Source organism: Nannobrachium achirus, assembly GCF_963921795.1.
Source record: "Nannobrachium achirus genome assembly, chromosome: 6".
In the NCBI taxonomy this organism is placed as follows: domain Eukaryota; kingdom Metazoa; phylum Chordata; class Actinopteri; order Myctophiformes; family Myctophidae; genus Nannobrachium; species Nannobrachium achirus.
The window spans coordinates 15,236,862-15,261,229 of NC_137815.1; the positions used below are offsets into that span (position 1 = coordinate 15,236,862).

At 44.9% G+C, this 24,368-nt stretch overlaps 1 protein-coding gene across 1 annotated transcript in view; it reads right to left on the reverse strand.

Moving 5' to 3' along the window:
• adamts9 (ADAM metallopeptidase with thrombospondin type 1 motif, 9) overlaps positions 1 to 19,792 on the reverse strand; it is a gene marked incomplete at both ends in the record, with an annotated part of 130,630 nt that extends 110,838 nt beyond the window's left edge. Inside the window, 9 exons of the mRNA XM_080727954.1 lie at positions 235 to 381; positions 5,364 to 5,469; positions 6,135 to 6,175; positions 7,422 to 7,546; positions 8,025 to 8,108; positions 9,888 to 10,273; positions 14,944 to 15,106; positions 18,436 to 18,863; positions 19,666 to 19,792. Of these exons, the coding sequence (XP_080584080.1) occupies positions 235 to 381; positions 5,364 to 5,469; positions 6,135 to 6,175; positions 7,422 to 7,546; positions 8,025 to 8,108; positions 9,888 to 10,273; positions 14,944 to 15,106; positions 18,436 to 18,863; positions 19,666 to 19,792 (1,607 nt within the window). The remainder of the gene's footprint in view (positions 1 to 234; positions 382 to 5,363; positions 5,470 to 6,134; positions 6,176 to 7,421; positions 7,547 to 8,024; positions 8,109 to 9,887; positions 10,274 to 14,943; positions 15,107 to 18,435; positions 18,864 to 19,665) is intronic.
• Between the last annotated feature and the right edge of the window lie 4,576 nt (positions 19,793 to 24,368).

The window sequence follows — 24,368 nt, forward strand, 5'->3', positions numbered from 1 at the left end:
TTGTCAAATATTACGTAATTAGAGGCAAAGTGGCAAACATGTGAAAAGAGCTTGCAGGTCAGCTAATTCCACAATATTTATCTGTGGAACTGAGTCAAACTCAATTGAATCCCCAGTTCAAAATGTGATTATGTTGGTGGTGTGGGAGGGGGAGGGGGGAGTCGCGGCCTGAAAAGGTTGAGAACCACTGGTCTTAGATAATCCTCTATGCGTGTTGAAAGGAGTTTGACCTACTCCAGGAACTCTGTGATGTACTTGCGGCTGCACTTGGACCACATCCAGGGGTTGGTGTTGTAGTTGAGCGTGGGCGCCATCACGTGCTGCTGGATCTTCACGCCGTCCTCTTTGCACTTGTTGCTGTCATCGTGGGGCATGTTGAACCTGTTTTATTATGGGGCAGAAGATGTGCAAACAAAACGTGTCATCATCACCGGTGGTGGCGCAAAAACTACCACACAGCAGATCCCTTCACTATAATGTCCATGCCTAACAACTAGTAAGACGCCTCAGGGCGACAAGCGGCCCTAAAGGGCGAGGTCGCGCCAAAGTGATGTGGACATCAGGGACGTGGACATGAGGGATCTCCATATATGGGCATAAAAGGGATTTGTTCCCCCTGACATCACAGGGATCTCTCTAACAGGGCATCATTAATATTTATTGACATCAGGGAACGTGATGTCAGATCGGCAAACCCATTCTGGTAGAGTGGTTCCCCTGACATCACAGTGACATCAGAGCATGACGACATCATGATGACACATTTTTACGGTCTATGGGTTTGCCCATAGACCGTAAAAATGTGTACACGGAGACAAGCTGTGACATTTCTCATGGTAATCTGCGACCTTTGGTCACAAAAACAGACTTTTCAGTATTGCCTCTAAGATTATCGGACTTCCCACACCCACGCTTTCTAATATGAACAATAAAGCCATCACACTCACAATAGCAAATGACACTGATTATCAGCTACATCGTCACTTCAGACTAATGCCACCTGGACAAAGATACAGAACTTTGAAATGGCAAAAAGTTAGTTTTTTAGTAGGAGTTGTGACCCTTTAGCTCTTATGCTGGTTCTGTGTGTACTGGGGACTTCATGTACTGTCTTGGTGTTATGCTGTGCTGTGTTGTTCTGTGCTTATATGGTTATGTGTTCTGTTGGAACAGACTGTGAAGATGAACATGCCTGAGGGGACGATGAAGACTATTAGTATGATTACTTCTTACATTGCTTTAACAAAGTACTAGAAATTAGATTGGTTGGGAATGTATGCTCTTGTCATTCGGATTCCACACAATGCAAATCAACTAGTTTAGTCTTGCTAGTCGTGCTACGAGTTAGAATAATAGATGGACATACCGAAACAATATTATTATACCAAAAGAAACTAAACAATTATACCAAACTTAACACATTTTAAACTATTTTGGAGGTCGGTGGTTCCGGTGTTATATTATAGTTTATCTCAAGACCAGATTAACTCGAGACAGTGTCAGTCGTCGTCCTAGTAACGTTAAGGAGACGGTGCCACGCTCAAAAATATGTACTTGACCCATTTAGGCCTAGAATTATTGAATGCTTTAACCAGTGAAAAATAGCAGATATAGAAGCTCACAGAGCGGCACCAAGTGCCGCGCTGCGAGCTTGTAGATCTGCTATTTTTGAAATAGTCGTAAAAATGTGTGCAAATCTTTGAATATATGCATTTTCAAAGCGAACGTTTGTAACTCAAATTTTGCTTCTGGGTGGTCCCTGGAACTAGATATTTTGAGATGGGGGTCCGTGGCCAAATAAATACCAGTTTGGGGGTCCTTCACATGAAAAGGTTTGAGAACCACTGACAACGTAGTCTCTCAAGAACAGACTAACTGAGCTCCAGTTAAGTGAAAAGGACCTTTTCTGACGATGGCTGGCCAGATTGCTGACATAGAAACACAAAAACCTTAAAGGATTCAAAATTCTAATTTTCACTATTTAAAAAAAATAGCAGATCTACAAGCTCACAGCGCGGCACTTGGTGCCACGCTGTGAGCTTGTATATCTGCTATTTTTCAATAGTTAAAGCATAAAATAATAATACACCATAATGTGTACCCGTTCTGAATGGGTAACATTACGGAGAGCTTCCTGATGGATAGATTACACTTTGGAGCAAGAAGGATTTCTGCGTGTTTGGAGCAGTAAAGGGATCAAACAGCCAGAGGAGCTTTTACTCCTGGCTGTTAACAACAGCCCTCACTGACAGCGTGCCACCACCCCAGCCGCTTTAGGAGTCGCTGGTCGCAGTGGCAAAATGGCAAGGTTTTATTTGCATCCTGAAAAGTGAGCGTTTTGGACATGCGTTTCCACCTGACATAGACACAGTTTACTGTGGGGACAGGGACTTTACCACAGCCAGCAACCTTTCAGTTGATGTGAAGTGTTTAATAAAGATCACCGTTTCCAAAGACAAAGGAGACAGATGGATAGAGAGAGAGAGGTGGTTTTGGTGGGACTGTCAGAGGGAGAGTGTGCATGTGGGGCGCTGACGAAATCAAAGACGGTATTTTCTTAATGAGCTGTTGGAATTTCCCCACAGACATATTTGCTTTTTAATATTGAAATCAAGTACATTGAGGGGGGGATACAATCAGGAAATAATAATACTAATACCCAAGGATGATTATCTAGGAGGAAATAGGACTGTGGCAAAGCAGGCTTTAAAGATTCAATGAAGTGTTTCATTTTACAAGCAGAATTGCGTCTCTTTGAATCCATATCGTCTCAGTCGGGTGGAAACCTCATATGTCCAAAACTGTTACTTTTCAGGATTCAAATTCAAAAACATCAAAAGTAGCAGATCTACAAGATCGAAACGTGTCACTTTTGATGCTATTGTGTGACGCTGTAGTACATGGGTATTCAACTTCTAAACAAGAAAGACGTTTACAGTTGTTGCAAAGAAATTAAGCACATTTACATGAAAATATTCTACTTTGCAATGTAGTTAGATGAAAGTTGTGAAAATGTGGACACTCGTGTACATTAGTGGTGTCAAGTGTATGTTAGATTAATAGCCCGGCCCCTTGGGTTTCTGACAATGTGGGCCCAATTTAGTTGAATACCGCTGCTGTAGTAAGTAGGGCGTTTATTTACAAAAAAACTCAAAAAGTTCTGAATATGGAAACAAGAGGTTTCTGCCCGACAGCGGCGATAACATGAATGTAATGCTACTGTTAGAGCTGCATGGTATTCTGTGCTATCGTGACTCCTGCCAGGATTATGTGTGGAAACAGCTTGAATGGAACCTGAGGCTGAGCCCAGTTGCATTTAAACCATTTAGGCTTATAATTATTGAATGCTTTAGCTATTGAAAAATAGCAGATATACAAGCTCACAGCGCGGCACCGAGTGCCGCGCTGCGAGCTTGTAGATCTGCTATTTTTGAAAAATCAAGATCTTTTTTTGCAAGTCTTTGAATATATCTATTTAAAGCGAACATTTCTAACTCAAATGTTTGCTTCTGGGTGGTCCCTGGAACAACATATTTTGAGATGGGAGGCCAAATATTTGTAATTTTGGGGGTCCTTGACATGAAAAGGTTTGAGCACCGCTGATTCAGAGGAAGGATTTCGAAGTCGGGTCAAAGCTCGGGTCAAAGGCATTCAAAGACTCGCACACATTTTCACTATTTTTCAAAAATAGCAGATATACAAGCTCGCAGCGCGGCACTCGGTGCCGCGCTGTGAGCTTGTATATCTGCTATTTTTCACTAGCTAAAGCACAAAAAAATGGTTGAAGCGGTTAAAATCTAAAGCGACTCGGGCGCGTTCCAGGTCTATGAGATTTAAAAGGCAAAACACTCAGAGAGTTTTACTGGTAGAGTAAAGTAAATAATGCCCCGGTCGTTGGATAGGTACAGTGGGACACGGTCGGTGCTACTCCGCTCACCGAGCAGGCAGGTACCGTATAGCACCGAGCTCCATGTGCCCTGCGCATTCTTCCACTAGTGTGGTCACCTCTTGGTGCGGATAAAAGGGAATTCAACAATCCCACCTTTTGTGTGTTGGGTACTTAGAAAGAGCATTTTGTTTGTTGGTAGATACAGCATAAGGCTGTTAGGGTCTGTAACAGTCTCCAACGTAAGTATATACTTACTGTTTGTTCAGACTTACTGTTTTCTTCTTTTTATCTTTCATTTTATTTTTATTTACATATCTACTGCATAGTACTGTGTTCTATTCGTCTGTCATTCAATGTTATATGAGATACTTAAATGGTTTCCTGTGGAAATAAGCTTAGTCTTTTCATGGATCTCCTTTTAGTAGACCTTGTACCAGTGAAATGTACCGTCATGAAACTGTACCTTTTCCTATGCAAACTTCTAATAAAGTCTTCAATCAATCAATCCAACGTTAGCAGAGTGAGACCTGTGTGCTGTGAGCTGACTGGCTTTGTACAATGCAGACTTTTTTTGTATTTATTTTTTACTGAAGGTCAAATAATTTGCGGCCCTGGACAAACTTACACTGCAATTTCCTTCTCTCTTTTTATTCAAATATGGGATAAAAAAGCAGTGGAAACTGATTGAAATTGATAAAATAATTTGATTAAGTAATTATGAAAAGAAAGAAAGAAAGAAAAAAGAATTAGTGAGCAGGGGGGAAAAGCTGATTAAAAGGCAGTTAATCTCTCCCTCTAAATGGCCTCAAGAATAATGTTTATGGGACTTTGAATCGCTCAGGGTACTGATACTGTAGGCCTTGTCACAATGACTAGATAATCGCCCAATCGCAATGATTTGAGATAATAGCAATTGGTTGAGAAAATAGCAATTATTTGAGATAATAGCAAATAGTTGAGATAATCGCAATTGTTTTGCATAGCCGTCATAATCGTCTCCATGATGAGAAAGGTTCATAGTCATATGTTTGTAATCTCTTTCTAAAAATAGTGTAAACAGCACATCTACAGCCGCACAACGGGTCGGCATTGTGAGCTTGTAGATCGGCTATTTCCACTATTTTGTCACAGATTTGGAGTATAAAATATTAATATAATTGCAATATTTATTTTGATCATTTGTATCGGTCATTGTCAGTCATTTCTTTGTGTGTTTAGGTTTTGTCGCCATATAAGCCCGGTGCAAAATCTATTTGTTTACAAAGCACGAAAGCCACATAATGCAATTGTTAATCACAATAGAGGCTATGTATCATATGCATACCCTCTATTATTTGTGATAATAAATCAAGTAACATGTCATAAATCGTAACAAGCCCAAGGTATACTGTCGTGACCAGAACTAGTGCCCCTCCCCCAGCTCAGATAAAACCGCCATTCAAATCGTGAGTAAAAAAAGACCAGACACACTTACACGTGACCCAGCTCGTGAGCGATGGTGAACGCAGTGCTCAGCCCGTTGTCCTCACTGATGCTACAGCTCCTGTACGGGTCGCACACCGTCCCCAGCTCCGCCAGACCTGAGAGAAAGACGCGGAAGACGTTTCTTTTTTATATTCATTTATACAACAGGAATACAAAATTGTGACTCCTTGCCCTCCATCAAAAACGCTCTAAAAGAGCAGGTGGCTGCAATTTGTAATCTGGCCCCTGTAAAAAGTCTAACCGGAAATGATGACCCAACTGTTTACTGTATATATGTTTCTTTTGTATTACTACTACTAAATATCCTCGTTGTCGGATGAAAACCGACAACGAATGTCCAAAACCGTTCGTTTTGCATTTATCATATTAAAAATGATTTAAACTAGTGAAAACAACAGATCTACAAGTACACAACGCCTCGCTTGTAGATCTGCTGTTTTCACTACTTTTGTGCGACGGCCTCGTATGATGAAGCAGGGCTTTACTTTGCGAAAGAACGTACAAATTTGAAACTTGGAGATACGAGGTTTCCACCCGACAACGACGATATGATGTTGTTTTGCATGTTATTGTATGTTTTAGTTTGTCTTAAAAAGTCCCAATGAATTGAATACACAGGACCTCAATGGTAATAAGCCCTGGGCTTATTGGGTTATACTTCAAGCATAGTTTTGTATAAATCTGTGACTTTTTTTGCAAACCGTTAATAAAGTATTCAATCAATCAATAAATCAATCAACGTGTATGTAGACATATTTACCTAAAGTATCACACTTATCCCTCGCTCTGCAAATGTCCTGCCTGTTGGTGAAGATGGATGAAAAAGTCATTATCACACTATATTTACAGTAAAGTACACTTTAATGCTTAAAGCACAGGTCTTCAAAGAGGCCAAGGACCCCCTAGCGAGAAAGAGATGAAGCAGGGACCCCCAAAAACTACTACATACAAGTGTGTTGCATGTTTTTACTTTTTCATAGATTTCATAGATAGCTTCACAGAATGTGTGTTTTCAGGCACCCATTCAGGCCGGGTACACATTTTAGTGTATGGGAGGGGCTTACAGTACATGTACAGTATGTATCAACATATTTGTTTTTGTAGGCTAATTTCTGATTTGGGCCTAACTATAGGTTAGGCCTAAATGGGTTAACTACTTAAACTGTCAATACTTAGTAGTAGACTTGACCTTTCACTCTGTACTTGGCCTGCTCCAAACCCTTTTTGCCAAAAATAGCTGATCTACAAGCCCCCCAGCAGTAACTCTGAGGACTTCCTAGGGGTCCCAGACCCCCTGTTGAAGACCCCTGGCGTAAAACCCTTGTGTACCAGGTCCTAATTATTCCATCCGATTCCACAAAATACAATGATTACAGGTTCAGGTAAGCACAAGGTTGCTGTCATCTGTCAAATAAGCTTGTAAGGGTGGGTGATTGATTGGTGGAGCAATATCCTCAGATAATGGACCAAAAGAAAAGATGCTAACATCTTTAGTGCTCACCACTTCAGCCCTATTGCATGCAAACACCTGTGCAATTTTGCACAGGTGTCCCCAGTAAAATTTGTTAATATAGCATCTTAATCATTTTAACCACTTTAGCCATTTCTACATTGGATATTGAAAAGATAGCAGAGCTACAAGCTCACAGCATGTAACTTTTTCCAATAATAAATGGCTGATAATACAAGTTCTTCCTATATGTAGTAAAGAGTATGTGCTGTGTGATGGTGTCAGTGTACCTGGTGATGAGGCGGCATAGCTCAGGGGTAGAGAAACCGTTATTAGAGCACAAAGGGTTCCCGAAGGGTTCCCAGTTCGAATCCGGGCTCCCCCTGAGTTAATGTGGAAGAGTCCTTGAGCAAGACTCTGAACCCCTAATTGCCGGTGAGCAGATTGGTTGCCTTGCATGGTTTCCTCTGCCACCGGTGTATGAATGTGTGTGTGAATGGGTGAATGTAATGCACAATCTATGTAAAGCGCCTTGGATAAAAGCGCTATATAAATGCACCATTTACCATTTATGAGGATAGCTTGGTGTCAGTGTACCTGGTGATGAGGATCGCTGTGTCATGGTGAGAATGGTGGCTGTCATCCAGGATGTTCTGGTCCTGCTGCCAGATGCAGAAGTTCTTTAAAGTGGTCTGTGCATTGAAGGAAATGTCTGGACCTTCCTGAGAGAGAGAGAGAGAGAGAGAGAGAGAGAGAGAGAGAGAGAGAGAGAGAGAGAGAGAGAGAGAGAGAGAGACACACAGAGAGAGAGAGAGAGAGACAGAGAGAGACAGAGAGACACACACAGAGAGAGAGAGAGACACAGAGAGAGAGACAGAACAGACAGACAGACAGACAGAGTGCATGAGTGAAGGTTGAATGCTGCTGCGTTGTGCGCTCAAAGTATTGATCCGTGGATATCATAACTGTCGGGCAGAAACCTCTCCATATTTTAACTTTTGGTGTTTTTTCCGCTTTAGCATACTACACAAAAGTATCAAAAATAGATAGATAGATAGATCTACAAACTCGAAACGGGGCTCAAATCTGTGCGTTTCGAGCTTGTCGGTCTGCTATTTTTTCATTAAAATCCTGATATGTTTATGAGGTTTCTAACCCGACAGAGGAGATAATGAAAACCCAAGTCTCAGGTCATCTCACCAGCTCGTTGTTTATGATGACTAACTTCACAATCACAATGTTAATCAGGTTGCCGATGCTGGGGTCCTTGTAGATGGAAGATACCTTGAAGGAGAAGGGGAGGGGGAGAAGTTAACAAAGGCAAACTTTTTGAACCACAGTATTATTAGCCCTGTTCACGGCCCACCCCTGGTGCTGAAGTCACGTTTTGAAGGGTAAAACCCTGCTAAAAGCCCATAGAGTTAACACAGAAATCGCAAATTTAATGCAATTTTCGAATAGTAAAGTATAAAATACGGCTAGCATGATCAAGAACACAAGAAAGTAAAAGGCACAAAGCATTATAATTTACTTTACCATTCGAAATAATGATTTGTTGGCTTTAAGTCCAGCTATTTCTGTATTAATTTCCCCTTCTAAAATGACGTCAGCACCAGGAAGTTGCTGAGAAATTTGCTGAGTGGGCGGGCCGTGAATAGGGCTAATTGCCACAATTCAAAAATAACTGCATTAGCGTTCATGAAGATTTTGATAAACGTTTTGAAAGACATTTTTCTCAGCCTTTTCACCTGTAAACGACATGCCTCAAGAAAAGGAACAACCAGGCTCTTTTATAAGTGATTTAAAATTCCCAGTGCATGAAAATTACATCCCTTTTCACGCTCCTAGAGCAAAGAATGAGAGTAATTTCTTTACGCAAGCTTGGAGGAGTAAAAAAAAAAAAAAAAAAAAAAAACTCGCAAGAGGCTATTGCTGTGTGCATGGTTTTTCCAAGCAGGGGAAACCGGGGGGGCCGGAATTTGGCTTTGGATCGGAGCGAGAAGTTTGATAATGGGGCCTCGGGGGTCCCTGTGGAGAAGGCAGACTTCTGCCAGGGGCCAGAATATATAGGTCAACCCCCCCACCCTCCCCCCGGTCCGTGAGGCCTCTTACTAGACTCCTGCAGAAGCCAGTATTTATTTGAAGTGGGCCACTAGTATGCCATCTATGTGACATACCTGGGCAGATTCTCTCTTTTTTTTTAAGACATTCATCAAAAGCTGTCAGACAGACTGTGCCTCAAGCTGAAGCCCCCCCACTCCCCTCCCCAGCTGTTTAAAGTGGTGTTTACCCCTGCCCTAGGCTGCCCTTTCTCCCCCCTCCCTCCTCAAAAAGAAGGAAGGCCGACTTGGCGAGCAGCCACCGCAGGCTGGGTCCAGCGTTTACACGGACGTGCTATGCAGGAACATGACATACTGTACACACTGCTGCTGCACCAGGAACAAACTCATACGTCGTCTCTGTCGGCTGGGAACCTCTTATGTCCAAAACGGTTACATTTAAAGGGATAGTTCACCCCCAAGAAATAGGAGTTCCCTGTGAAGACACAAAGGGTCTCCTTTGCGTCTCCATAGGGAACCACTGCTGGTCACCAAATTATTGGCTTTGGAATGCAACAAAAAATGGATAAAAGGATAAAAAAACAAAAGCACCAAATTCTGGGTACAAGGATTCACTGCGGGACCTCCAGGAATGTTCTTCATAGGGGGAGGGGTTTAACCCATTTAGACTGGGAACTGGGAATTTAGACTACTTTGTGCTTTAAACATTGAAAAATAGCAGATATAAAAGCTCACTCGGTGCCACACTGTGAGCTTGTAGATTTTGAAAAATCTTGAAATATTTCAAATCCTTCCAAGTTTCCATGTCAGAGGTGCTCAGACCTTTTCATGTGAAGGACCCCCAAAATGATATGTAATTGGCCACGGACCCCCCATCTCAAAATATCTAGTTCCAGGGATAGTATAAAATAATTAAGGCCCCCTCCACCTCCTTGGGCCCTAGTGACTCAGTCCCACTTCCCCCCCCCCCCCCCCCCCCCCTTGTGACGGGCAACGGACTCACGATGGACATCAGTGTGAGGATGTAGTGCTGCAGGTTCCCTCCGTGGTGCTCCACCATCTTGGCGTCGGCGACCACCATGACCTCCACGAAGCGCGGGTAGGACAGGAAGCGCTTTGATCTCCTGTGAGGTCCGCCCGAGTCTCCTCCTCCTCCTCCTCCTCCTCTGCTATCATTGGACGGTCCCGCGCCGCCGCCGCCCTCTGATCTGAGAGAGGCGTCGCCCAGCAGCCCGGCACTCAGAGTCTCCAGGTCATTAAGCATGGTGCCCATGCCGCCGCCGCCGGCGGCTGCCACCACGGGGACCCTGGGGCGGCCCCCCACCCCCAGTGCCGCTTTCCTCTTCTTCAGCTTGTTGTGCCTCTTGCTGTGTCTGTGTTGTTCGTGTCCTGGAGAGAGAGAGAGAGAGAGAGAGAGAGAGAGAGAGAGTGTGTTACAGCCCCTGTTGTGTCTTTTTTTTAAGATTTGTTTTGGGGCTTTTATGCCTTTATTGGATAGGATGACAGGAAATGGGGGGAGAGACGGGGAGTGACATGCGGCAAAGGTCGTCCGGATAGGGAATCGAACCGGTGACGCCGCCAGGCATCCATGCCTATGTGGCAATGCCTATCTGGACCAGTAGGACTATATGCGCCTGGACCAGTAGGCCAGTGGGCACCCGCCCCTGTTGTGTCTTACAGTTTACAATTTAGGCATTTTAGTACACTGGTTCCCAAACACTGGGTCACGGCTCAAGTAAAAATTTAAATTTATTTTCTAAAAAATATATAAGCTTGTTTTCACTAGTTTGGGTCCTGGGCGAACGTCTAAACTTCTCCTTTGGGTCACGGGAAAAAAGTTTGGGAACCACTAAATCGTGAATAGTGAAAATAGCAGATAGGTGTCCTGTGAGCTTGTAGATCTGCAATTCTCACTAGTTTGAGCTTTGAGCTTTCACATTTTGAGCTTGAGCTAAAAGCCAACATACAGTGGCATACAGTACATGGGGTGGGGGATGCATTACATAAAAGCATCTGATGTGTGTCTGTGATGAGAACATGCTGGCGACGAGGCTGTGCGTCTGTCTGAGTATGTGTTGTTTATGCTTCTAAAGACTGCCGTTCCGGGAGTGCATAACAATGTACAAGTAACGCTGCACCTGCCTCTGGCGTTTGTTTACTGTCGCTGACAGAACGGCTTGACAATTTAATATGGCCTGAAGTGTCTCTCTCTTTATTTCTATGCTTGTCTCTCTCTCTGTGTCTCTCTGAAGCAGGGGCAAAGAAAAGTTCATGCCAGGTAAACCTGGCACTCAACATCAGCCCCAATTCAGTCATGAAATGGCAACCGTGATGTCGTTGGCAAGGGCCACACTTTTTTCTAGCTTCCTCAGCATGCACTGATCAACACCTCTGTCTGCAGCACCTGCAACGCAACACCGTTTCCGTAAGCGATGCTTTTATGCTGCAGCAGCATCAGCACAAATGGAGATCTGGTAACATCGCTGCTTGTGATTCATGAGTGTAAATCAGAAAAAGAAGAAAAAGAAGCCTGCACAGAGAGGTACAAAGAAGGTTTGTATAAGGCAGAATAGTGGCTCCTATTCATTCATGTTGGGATGAGAAAAAAAGAAAGCGCTCTCACACACTCACACACACACACACTACCGCTAAGTTACGCTAACCCAAACACAAACCCAATCCCATTCAGATCTACAACACACAACGTAACGCACGCAGGCGGCGGATGCACAACAAAAAACAAAGACAGATGCAGAAGCAGCGCGCTTTACGCAGGAACATGCTTTAAGGGACACACGATCCCGATTCGTTTCGACTGCGTAAGAAAACGTTTCGAGGTCGGCATCGTTTCGGGGTCCTATACAATCGACCCAGTGTGTCTTTGACGGTGGCAGGTCCTCGTCCAAGTGCGCTTATCAAAGGAGCAAGGGGAAGTGCAAGAGTCAACAGGAAGTCCAAGCAGTAAACCGAGATGGGATGATACCGCCAGTGAACCTCCAGAAAAGGGCTTTTCCTGTGTGAGAGCTTGGCTTTTTAAGCCATTTAGGTCCTAGAATTCTTCAATGCTTTTTAACTATTGAAAAATAGCAGATATACAAGCTCACAGCGCGGCACCGAGTGCCGCGCTGCGAGCTTGTAGATCTGCTATTTTAGAAAAATCGTGATTCTTTTTTTTGCAAGTCGTTTGAATATATCTTTTTGAAAGCAAACATTTTTAACTCAAATATTTGCTTCTGGGGGGTCCCTGGAACAACATGTTTTGAAATGGGGGTCTACGGCCAAATGCATGCGATTTTGGGGGTCCCTGACAGGAAACGTTTGAGCACCGCTGACATAGAAACATAGGTTTTTCTAAAAACCCGGCCGCGCGGCAGAGGGAGAGCAGAGCCCAGGATTACATAGGCAATTGGCACTGGGTGAAAATGGGTTACAAAATCGTGGGATAAAAATTATAATAAAAAAAAGAAGAATAGCAGATCTACAAGCTCACAGCGCGGCACTCGGTGCCGCGCTGTGAGCTTGTATATCTGCTATTTTTCAATAGTTGAAGCATGAAATAATGGTTAAAGTGGTGACAGCTATGCGTACCCGCTCTAAATGACTTAAAGAGCTCTCACTGTTGCAGCGGTAGCTGCAGGCTAAGAGCGCTGACTGAACAGGCTTTGACCTGATTCATTTGCAGGTTGGGGCACACACACACGTATCACTGCCGGTGACCTTTTGGAGAACGGAGATAATTTGCCACTCCACATTCTGCTGAATCAATGCTATTATTTGTGTTGTACTGTAAAGTGAGTATATACAGTACACGGGGAGATTCTTTAAGTACACAGTGCTGCTGTGTAATGATCATAATGGGTTTAGGGTGCAAAAAGGGTTCAAAATACGACTACATCTCAAGCTGCGACGGGTCGCGGCGCACTTCAGCCCTGTTCGTATAGTCTAGGCTATTCGAAAATAGCAGATCTACAAGCTTGTCGATCTGTTATTTTCAAAGCATTTGCATACATTTGGAAACTTGGAGATTTTAATGCGAATACTTTTGTAGTTTTTTTGGTAGTTTTTTGTGGGATTGGTACTTTTACTTAAGTACAAAATGTGAGTACTTCTTCCACCACTGCCACGTTCATACATCTTTTTAATCTTGGCTTAATTCACACCTCTTGGCCTGGTGGAGAAGCCGTCCCACCAGATAGCCATCAGCTGCCTATAACAGTTTACTCTAAATGGCTCAGTTATAGCGTTACATAATGGGTTCCTGCCGTAATTCATATAGCATTAGGAGGTGATGCTGGGGAAAACCATTACGCCTGCTTACGTCTGTGGGAAATCCTTACAAAAGGCCTGATAACGCCGTCTTTATCACAAACCTACTATACCATGCACATGTGCCTGCGCCCGCAGACCGTACACATTATACTTATCTATCTCCATATTTTTACTTTTTGTGTTGTTTCTTTTTCGTAAATTAACAACCTACTTGATCATAACATAGCATCGCACAAGAAGCTCGAAACGCTGCATTTCGAGCTTTCAGGTCTGATGAAAAGTAACCGTTTTGGAACATATGAGCTTTCCACCCGACAAGACACCATAGTATAAACACACACACACATACATCAGAGCCTCTGCCTGATGACCACAAATCCAAAGGGGTGGGATCAAACCCCCTTTAGGCTAATGATTAAGAAGTTGGCTTTCCCTGAGGGAGACCCAGGCATTTAACATGTATACTATATGTACACACAGTGTGTCAGTCAGCTACGGCTGTGGCTCAGGAGGTAGAGTGGCAGCTTGGGGAACCGGAAGGCTCCCAGTTCGATCCCGGGCTCCCCCATGAGTTAGTGTCAAAGTGTCCTTGAGCAAGACGTTGAACCCCTAATTGCTCCTGATGATCAGGTTGGTGCCTTGTATGGTTTCCTCTGCCATCGGTGTATGAATGTGTGTGTGAATGGGTGAATGTAATGCACGATATCTGTAAAGCGCCTTGAATAAAGGCGCTATATGCAGTGTTGCCGTAGTCTTGGGTCGCGCGCCCCCCGACGACCCATGTCTTTTTTGAGCCGGGGTCTCGCACCCCCCCAAGTTCACACCTCGACAACTGTTTTAACAAAGAAACGAGCCTAGTTGCATATCAATAGACCTGTATAGTAGGTGTTGAGCGACGTTCGCGACCCCCCAAACATTGAATCACCATTGCACCACTGGCTATATGAATGCACCATTTACCATTTACACAAACACACACATTTCACACACAAAGGAAAGGACCCCACCATCTGAACATGTTTTGTGCCAGATGTAGCATACAAGCTTATTAAGCGCGTCACTTCATGCTTGCTATTTTTGAGTACCACGGTTCTAAATCTTAAGAGTTTTCTGAAAAACCTATGTTGCCATGTTTGTATGTACGTATACAATCAAAAAAATGACACAGATGCTTTCCCAGTTTTAATGGGGTAACATGGAGGTGCCCACCATGTTCAGGTACCGACTCTTCCTTCCCGTATCCGGGGTGAATCTGACCCCCGTTTTCCCAGCAGGCATTGCCAGAGGTCTCCCTCTCCCTCCCTCCCTTGGCAGATGATTGGTCAGTTAAGTGTTGTGAGGTTATGATTGGTCAATTAAGTGTTGTGAACTTGTGAGGTTAAGGCTGAGGTCACAAACAGGGCGGTCAGTCACATGGAGGTACGCTACGCTACGGTGAAGTCTAACTACATCAACACAAATTACAGTCAGCAGACTGCCCAGGCTAATGCAACATAGAATAGTATAAGTCTGAATCAGCACAGTGCGTGCATGCAGGTATGCGTGTGCGTGCGTGATATCACTGTTTACCGTCTGTGTCAGCTTGAAACCTCATATGTCCAAAACTGTTACTTCTCACGATTCAAATTCAAAACCATCAAAAGTATCTACAAGCTCGAAGCGCGGCATGAACAGATCGCCCTACTGTATGATCAAGACAGTTCATTTATGAAAAAACACAAAAATGGTACAAATATGGAGATAAGAGGTTTCTGCCCGAACGCCAACGTTTATTATGCACAGTACAGTACCTGGAGTCTCGCAGGCCGAGTCTCCTGCGTCTGCCTGTTTCTTGGGCGCACTCTTCAAGTACACGATGTGAGGTTTGGTGTGTTCTTCTTGATAGTTCTCTCCTTTGTAGCTGTGAAGGGGCTCCACAAAATATTCCCCTTCTGGAGACCTGAAAGTGCCGAGCTGGAAAACAAACATGCAGAAGGAATTAGTTCATTAGAAGCAGCAGTCGAAGCCTGCTTTCGTTGCCATAGAGTAGATCACCGCAAATGAGCCGTTCCCGAGACCTCCCAACGCTGTTATAATTCCAGGGAAATTATAATGGTGAAATACACGAGTTTACATGAGCGGGGAAAGAGTGAAGTGCCTCGGCTATGATGCCTATCCGAATAAACAATTGGACTATTAATTTCTGCATTTTTCTTTCTTGGCAGAGCCGTTACATTTTACATGGCGTTAGTAGTCCATTGGTTCTCAAAGTGGAGTCCGGGGACCCCCAGGGGTCCTTGGGGAGAGGCAGCGGGGGTTCCCCGCTGAACATTTTTAATATAGCGTCACAATCCTTTGAACCACTTTAACCATATTTTATAGTTGGATCATCAGAAATTTCTAAAAAGTTTGTAAATCTTTGAATAGGTCACACTTTAAACTCAAAGTTCTGCTTCTGGGGGTCCCTGGCACACAATACTTTGGAGATGCAGGGGATCCGCAACTCCACGGCCAAATACCTATCATTTTGGTGGTCCCTGACTTGAAAAGGTTTGCAAATGACTTGTAGTCGGCTCTACTCGCTAACTTGGAAAAGGCAGGGAGATTGCACTGGGCCTACTAATCTAGATGAGAGCTCATGATGCTGTTTAGCTACACTCGGTGCTTGTTTTCTCTCACGGTTCAACTGAACTGACTAAGCTGCAGCTCAGCCACACGTGGAGCCCCGCGATGACGACAGCCCCTCTGCAAGGAAACACTGCTCTCTGATGTGTTTGGCACCGTGTCCAATCTACACAGATAATAGCCTGCCCTGATATAGCATGACAAAACATATAAGCAGGGAAACACTACGAGATTGCCGTCCTCGTGTTCAAGAGCCCTACGTCAATAAATAACGGCGGTCAGATAAAGTCTTACATGGTTTATTTTATCATAAGCCGGGCTGTGTGTGTGTGTGTGTGTGTGTGTGTGTGTGTGTGTGTGTGTGGGTGTGTGTGTGTGTGTGTGTGTGTGTGTGTGTGTCTCTGCTCCGGAGCAAAGTATGTGCTGCTGCAACAAAATGAAATGTCAGCTCTTTCCCCCCCGAAGCTCTCGATCTCCCAGCGGAGGAGAAGAACATTATTTCTTGATTCGATTTGTCACTTGGGGAATAAATTAACCTTTGATATCAAATATGTGGGGTTGAATATATCGTAATGTGTTTAACCCCGGCGTGCACTCTGTGCCCGGGAGGACACCCAGAGCAGCAGGGGCGTCAATTGGGTATGGCAGGGGGGAAATAAAAGTTACTTTTAAATATAAATCCATGAATATCTCTTTGTCTATCTGTGCTGGTTATTGTGTTGTTAAATTACAGTAAAATAACTACAAATGCAAAATCTAACAAAATGTTCACTTTAACAAGGTATTATAGTTATATTCTCCACGCTTGTATCCTCCCCATCTTGACAGAATGGTATATTCCCAGGTTCCGCAGGTCAGCTGCACAGGTGCAATGCATTATTGTTAACTGTGGCACGTAATACTAACATGCCAAGTTTAGCTGCTCTTGAACAACCGTTCCAGGCTGCCATATCCAGCCCAAGAAACCATAGAAACGGGGGGGAAAAAATAAAATGTACTGCTTAAAATAAACGTATCATGCCTGTTGCTAAGGTATGGCAACATGACTGGTGTCTTGCACGCGCGCGAAGGCACGCGTGCAAGACACCAGTCATGTTGCCATACCTTAGCTTTTTCTGAACTGACGCCACTGCAGAGCAGCGAGAGTGCTTGGCTCGTACTACGCCTGATGGGACTCTGCAGCTCCTGATGACGTCGGCGGTCTCAGCAGTGACTGTACTAGTAGTAGTGCTGCGCGCATGGGAGTCAGGGTTGCCATGACCCCGCTTATTATAAGCGACTTTGGCCTACAATAGTAGCATCTTTTGGGCTTGTTTTCCTAGACCTGGTTGCTTGTTTCTCTCACAGAATCTGGCAACGCTGCATGGAACTGCGTAAGGACACGTTTCTCAATGTGTGGCCCGGGGCCCCGCCAGTGGTCCAAGTGTAACTCTCTCTGACCCTGTACAAATTAAACTTCAGTTTTTAGTTTTCTTTTTTTTTTATCTTGAGGGTTAGGGTTACATGCAGACCCTTATCCATTTGAATTGGACCCCCTGGGGTCCACCTGCGTAATATAAGTGCGTAATAAGTCGTGGGGTTCGGGGACCCCCAGGGGTCCTTGAGAGGGTTCCAGGGGATCTCCAGATAAATGATGGGTATAGGAACCAAACTGACTCTTATGTGGCTGTAACTCTGAGAGTGTACCAATGGAAACCCTGACAGGTCCATTTGGTTTCCATTTGTACACTCTTATGAGTTATGGTGGTCGGTTATACGTCACACAAAGGCCCCATTTCCACCAAAATAACTTTGGTTCTATAGAACTGTTTCTAGGTTTTTGGAACCTTGGTGCGTTCACGGAATCGGCGGCCAGTTTCCATCCAACGTTTAGGGTTCTGAAGCAATTCATTTTGTGTGGAAACTCTGAAATGGTTCAGTATCAGGCAGGGGAAAAAGAAGTGAACCGGTTCAACCCCAGCCAGAGAGCAGCTAGTGTGTGCCTTCAACTTGTGAGAGTCTGATTCTATTGGACTCTTGGGAGAACTGGAAGAGAAACATCAGCGCTCCGTCTAATATCTATCACAGAATCTGTTCTTTAAATAACTTATCACTGTTTTTTTGATAAATGCAAGCACACATCAAGATGTAGCCTATATATCTCTGAATAAATGGGTTCAAACTGACAGTTGTATCCAGCAGCTACTGCCATGAGGAGGGGAAAGCAATAATATAACAGATGAGACTCAAACAATATCGAGTCCAATTTTGCAAAACCACCATGCATGATCAAATGTTATCAACAAACTATAGCCTACTGTAAAAAACGTAGATCTGCTATTTTCACAATTTCTGCCTCTAACATTTGACAATTTGGCCATTTGTCATTTTAGAGGTAGGCTATTAAAAGGTCCTTACAATAAATGTGTAGATACCCTCTATTATAGACCTATACACTTAAACTTTATGTTGGTTTGTTTACTGTTGAGAGAGAAAACAATGTTGCACATTAAGTTAATCATCTGGGGACCCCCCAAAATAATTTGGGGGTCCCGACCCACAGGTTGAGAACCACCGGGCTATAGAACAGGGGACAGTCACAGGACATGACAGGGGGGCGTTGGGAGGGTCGCCGGGGTTCAAGTGGTTGGTTAACCAACCATGCGTAAAAAGAAGCAAAGCGCAACAAACTCACTCACCAGGCCGGAGCACAAACTGATGACCGCGGCGTGCTGCGTGCGCGCGTTCACGTGGCCTTTATAGAAGCAGTGCTGCAGATCCGTGTCCTCCTCCTCCTCTCCCTCCTCCTCCTCTGGGGAAAGATCCGTTACGTTCCCCCGCCCTCCTCCTCCTACTCCCAGTATCGTCACAGTGTAGAGCGGCGCGATAAATCCCGACTCCAGCGTGAGGTTGAGGTGATAGCTCTGTCCGAAGGCGGAGATCCTATAGTGGATGTTCGGGGAGGCCCATTGGTCCGACGTGGTGGTGTCGGTGGTGGTGGTGTTGGTCTGATCTCCTCCACCTAAACTCCTCTTTTTCCTTTTGAAGTGCGCGCTGGTTGGGAACTTGTCGCCGGCTTCGTTCACCCGCACCGGGGTCACGATCTCGTACGCGCCGATCTCCTTGACTGTGTGGGGAGACAAATCAGCGGCGTCAGTTCAGAAAGAGCTAAGGTATGGCAACATGACTGGTGTCTTGCGCGCGTGCAAGACACCAGTCATGTTGCCATACCTTAGCAACAGGCACAATGAAAAGTACATTTTATTATTTTCCCCTGTAGCCAAGGTATGGCAGCTGCCATAGCCTTGCCATACCCAATTGACGCCTCTGGGGGAGACAAATGTGTTATAAACTATGAATCAAATCACAACGACAGAATATGGGTTTAATAAGGTCATATAACAGCAGGCTATAGCCTATATAGCATAATCACATTCAATCGCAGGATATAATCTATTTGGGAAAAGTCATCTGTTTAGTGTGCATGGCTACAGAGATGAAGAGACAACCATTTAACTTGTTACCCTCTTGCAACTGCAATAAATAAACTTCAGGTCTAAACAAGTTCAAGGCAAAGCAATGAAAGTCATGCGCTTGGCTGATCTTGAAAAAAAGTCATTCATTCAACTAGTGCTCTCTCTCCGTGTTATAGAACAGCGGTTCTCAAAGTGGATTCCAGCCAGGGACTCTTTATGGTTGTCTAAATTGACCCATACAAGTCGGTAACTCTGACAGTGTACAAATGGAACCAAATGAACCCCAACGGGTCCATTTGGTTCCATTTGTACACTGTCAGAGTTAAGGGGAGACCTTGAAATTTGAAAGTTTGAGAAACACTTGTACAGCGCATGTCGCATGCTGATCCATTCCAACCCATATGGCAGGCTGGCTGCAGCAACAACTAGTAACTCTACTTATTAATACTTTACCTTTGCTTGCGTCCAGACGCATCGACCTCCCCGTGGCAGCAGCAGACGCCGAAGAAGACGCGACAACTCTGAGGAACAAGAGCTCAGGGACCAGCAGAAACCCGAACCCCCAGAGGAGCACATGCATGATTGTCCCCGTTCTGAGGAGATAGCGGCGATCAGCCCCGAATAGATCCTCTCTAATAGTCCGGTCCTCCTCCTCCTCCTGCACTGGCCGGCCCGGTGCGGTGCGGAGCGGGTCTTCACTCTCCGGTGCTCTGCTGCCCGGTGCTCCGGTGCTGCTGCTCCGCTTGACCAGCAGCCACTGATCGGCCCTTCCGCCGGTAGTAATATATCCCGACCTCCTCTCTCTCTCTCCCTCTCCCTCTCTCTCTCTCGCTCTCCCTCTCTCTCTCAAGCTGGACACGCGCGCCTCCGGTCCCCCCTAGTCCTGCCCCACATCCACAATCCAATGTTTTTTTGTATGATTATTAATTATCCGAGTAGTAGTGGATGGATCCTTAAACTGCTGCCTGGTTGGGACCTGGTGGTGGTGGTGAGCGGCGCGCGGTGGATCCCCTGGCGAACATGCATAACTGCAATAGAGGGGTGGGTTTGCTGCTCACACAGGCGGACTGACTGTGGTGGGCTCTGGACTAGTGCATGCAAAAGGGCTTTGGAGTGGACCACAGCTCTCTCTCTCTCTCTCTCTCTAGAGGGGCGGCGCTCAGAGCCCAGGCTAAAGGTACTGGTGCTACAGTGAGTGCAGTGCAGTGAGTGAGTGAGGCCACTCCCGTTAGAGTTCTGTAATGACAAGAGTGGAGGGGAGGGGAGTGGGGTGGAGGGGGCTCAATCTGAAATGACTGACTCTGTGCTCTGTTGACTGATGTGTGGCAAACTATAGAACCTCTTATATCAGGGGTCTTCAACGTGTTCAGGCCAAGGACCCCTTAGCTGAGAGAGAGATGAAGCAGCCTAAGCAGGGACCCCCAGATTCCATATAGTTTCATCGTTTCAACGACAGCACAAAGCACAATCATCAGTGTAGTTTGGATTCATGTCAATTTGTGTTTTCAGATATTGACCCACTTGAACTGTCAATACTTAATAAACTTGACCTTTCACTCTGTACTTAGTCTGCTCTTTTCCCCCTCTAGTCTATACACCAAACTTCTTTGCCGAAAATAGACGATCTACAAGTTCAAGTGGTTAATATAAAAAAGGAGGAAAAAAAGAAACATGCCAGGGAAATACAAGATTAGCAGATCTACAAGATTGGCAGATCTACAAGATTAGCGTTTCATGTTTCAAAAATCATTCTTCAAGATTTTTGAAAATAGCAGATCTACACACTGATGTGGTGTGTAGGCTTAAAGTTGTTCAAAAAAGCATGTCACAAGGAAAGCAACCCCCAAGTTGATTGATTAGGATTGGGACATTAGGATTCAATGTCGTTCACCCCCATAAGAGAAGAGTTATGTTGTTACATATTTAGTAGCTAGAATAACTGTCCATACCAGGCAGTGGCGTCAGTTCAGAAAAAGCTAAGGTATGGCAACATTACTGGTGTCTTGCACGCACGCAAAGGTGCACATGCAAGATACCAGTCATGTTGCCATACCTTAGCAAAAGGCACGATACATTTATTTTAAGAAGTACATTTCAGTCCCCCCCCCCCCCATGCCAAGCTAAACTTGGCATGTTAGTAAACGTGCCTGCAGTGCCACAATTATCAATAATGCGTTGCACCTGTGCAGCTGACCTGCGGAACCTGGGAATATACCATTTTGTCAAGATGGGGAGAATAAAAGTGTGGAGAATATAATTATAATACCTTGTAAAGGTGACCATTTTGTTAAATTTTGCATTTGTAGTACTGTAATTTAACAACATAATAACCAGCACAGATAGACAAAGAGACATTCATGGATTTATGTTTAAAAGCAACTTTTATTTTCCCCCTGGACCCAAGGTATGGCAGCTGCATAGCCCTGCCATACCCAATTGACGCCCCTGATACCAGGGGTCTTCAACAGGGGGTCCGGGACCCCTAGGGAGTCCTCAGAGTTACTACAGGGGGTCCTCCAAATCTTTGTGTGATAAGAACTTTACTTCTTCTACACTAACCACTTGAAGCTACGCTAACCACTTGAAGCTCACAACGCCTCGTTGTGAGCTTGTAGATCGGCTATTCTTGGCAAAGAGGTTGTTTGGTGTAGAGTGAATTGAAAAGAAAAGCAGACTAAGTATTGACGGTTCAAGTCGTTCAGTGTCTAAAAATACACATTAAACCAACAACCTACAATGATGATATTGCTGTCAAACAAGTCTAAGCTGTCTCAGAAATCTATGAAAATGTTTTATCTGCAACACAATCTATCTATAAATGCGAGAAGTCTCTGCGTGTGTGTTTGTAATCCGCGTATCTCGAGAACCGTTCGTCCCACCGGCTTCAGATTCGGCACGCGCGCTCCCCGCCGCGGCACGGAGTGCAGTGCCGGGCCTCGACCCGACCCGACGCGCGGTTTTCCCTAACCGGCGCGAAACGTTCGGAATCTCCTTATACGGGGCTGATTGTTGACATCAGGCTGTTCCGGAGGAAATCGGCGCAAAATCGGTCATTGTGACATCACTGCAGTGCCGGGCGCAAGCGCTGACTCATTGTGACATCACTGCAGTGCCGGGCCTTGCCTCGACCCGACAGATATCTCTGTATATGGGCATAAGACTGAGAACTCCATATATGGGCATATGGGCAGATACAGAGATCTCCATACAGTATATGGGCATATATAGACAGATATCTCCGTATATAGGCATAAAAGGGACACAGACTGATACAGAGATCTCCATATATGGGCATATGGGCAGATACAGGGGCCTAGACCCGACAGATATCTCCGTATATTGAGAACTCCATATATGGGCATCTTGCCTCGACCCGACAGATATCTCCGTATATGGGCATAAGACTGAGAACTCCATATATGGGCATATGGGCAGATACAGAGATCTCCATACAGTATATGGGCATATATAGACAGATATCTCCGTATATAGGCATAAAAGGGACACAGACTGATACAGAGATCTCCATATATGGGCATATGGGCAGATACAGGGGCCTAGACCCGACAGATATCTCTGTATACTGAGAACTCCATATATGGGCATATGGGCAGATACAGAGATCTCCATATATGGGCATATATAGACAGATATCTCCGTATATAGGCATAAAAGGGACACAGACTGATACAGAGATCTCCATATGGGCATATGGGCAGATACAGGGGCCTAGCCTCGACCCAACAGATATCTCCGTATATGGGCATAAAAGGGACACAGACAGATATATGGGCATAAAAGGGACACAGACTGAGATCTCCATATATGGGCATATGGGCAGATACAGAGATATATGGGCATAAAAGGGACACAGACTGAGATCTCCATATATGGGCAACAGAGATGTCCTACAGAGATCTCCATATATGGGCAGAAAATGGACGTAGACAGACATATCTCTCCATATATGGGCATAAATGGACACACGCAAACAGATGGTCAAAACGGATCCTATGACAACAGGTATAATGGGGTTTGCATTAAAGGGCGGGGCATTCATTCCCTATTTACATTGTTCCCGAGTTGGCCAGGTCGCCGACTAGACTAGTTTTATACAATACGTAGTGAATTAATGCTTCATCTCTCTCTCAGCTAAGGGGTCCTTGGCCTGAAAACATTGAAGACCCCTGGTCTGATACTGTCACTTTATAGGTGTGGAGAGAGTGAAAAATTGTTCACATAATGAAACATGATCACAATATAGTCTGTATTATAACCTCTAGCCGGGGTGAAAATGATAGTGGAATACATTTTCTCATTTGTTCGGGGGTGTGGACTGCAGGGGACACCCCAATGGGAAGCCCCTCAAGGACCCCTGAGGTTCCCTGCAGGCAGGCACCACGTTTGAGAGCCATTGCACTCCAAAAATGCAAGATGGAAAGCAGCTTCTCATAGCAGATATGAGCTGGTCAGTGGGTGTTGCTGAAGGCATTGTTTTGGTGATAATGCTAATGGATTTATGGCTCTTAGCATCCTCCACAGCATGGGCTCTTGGTAGGATCCTTTGTTACGTTGAAGATCAAAGAGTGGTGCTATGTATCCAGTCAGCAGGTCTTTCCCCTTTTTCACGTCAAGCATGCTGCATGCATGGCAGATAGGCTGACAAGGAGAGAGTGAAGCCATGTTTTTGAGCGGTGGACCGGTGGTCACACCGTCTCCATAGCGTGGCCGTGTGTGTATCCGTGTGTGTGTGTGTGTGTCTGTCTGTCTGTATGTAGCCTCTGGTGTATGTAGCCTGAGTACCCTGGGTGACCAGAGAGGTGCTGTTGAGTCTAGTCTGCCCTGAGCATCAACTGCAATAGCAGTGGCGGCCTGAGTGACATACATGCATGCATGCATGTATGCATGTATATTTGTTTTGCTGTTGCGCAGCCTCCACGACCACCGCTCAGTTCACACGGGTGTGATTTTTTATCACAGTGCCGGAATTCTTCCTGCAAAATAATTAGCATAACATGCTGGAAGTTTTGTTTTTGGGGGTGTTTTCACATGCCCTCTTTCAGTGGTGTCAGTTCAGCAAAAGCTAGGGTATGGCAAAGATGGGAGTCCTCATGGATAAGAGGCATTACATTTTGTATAACACGGTTATATTGTGA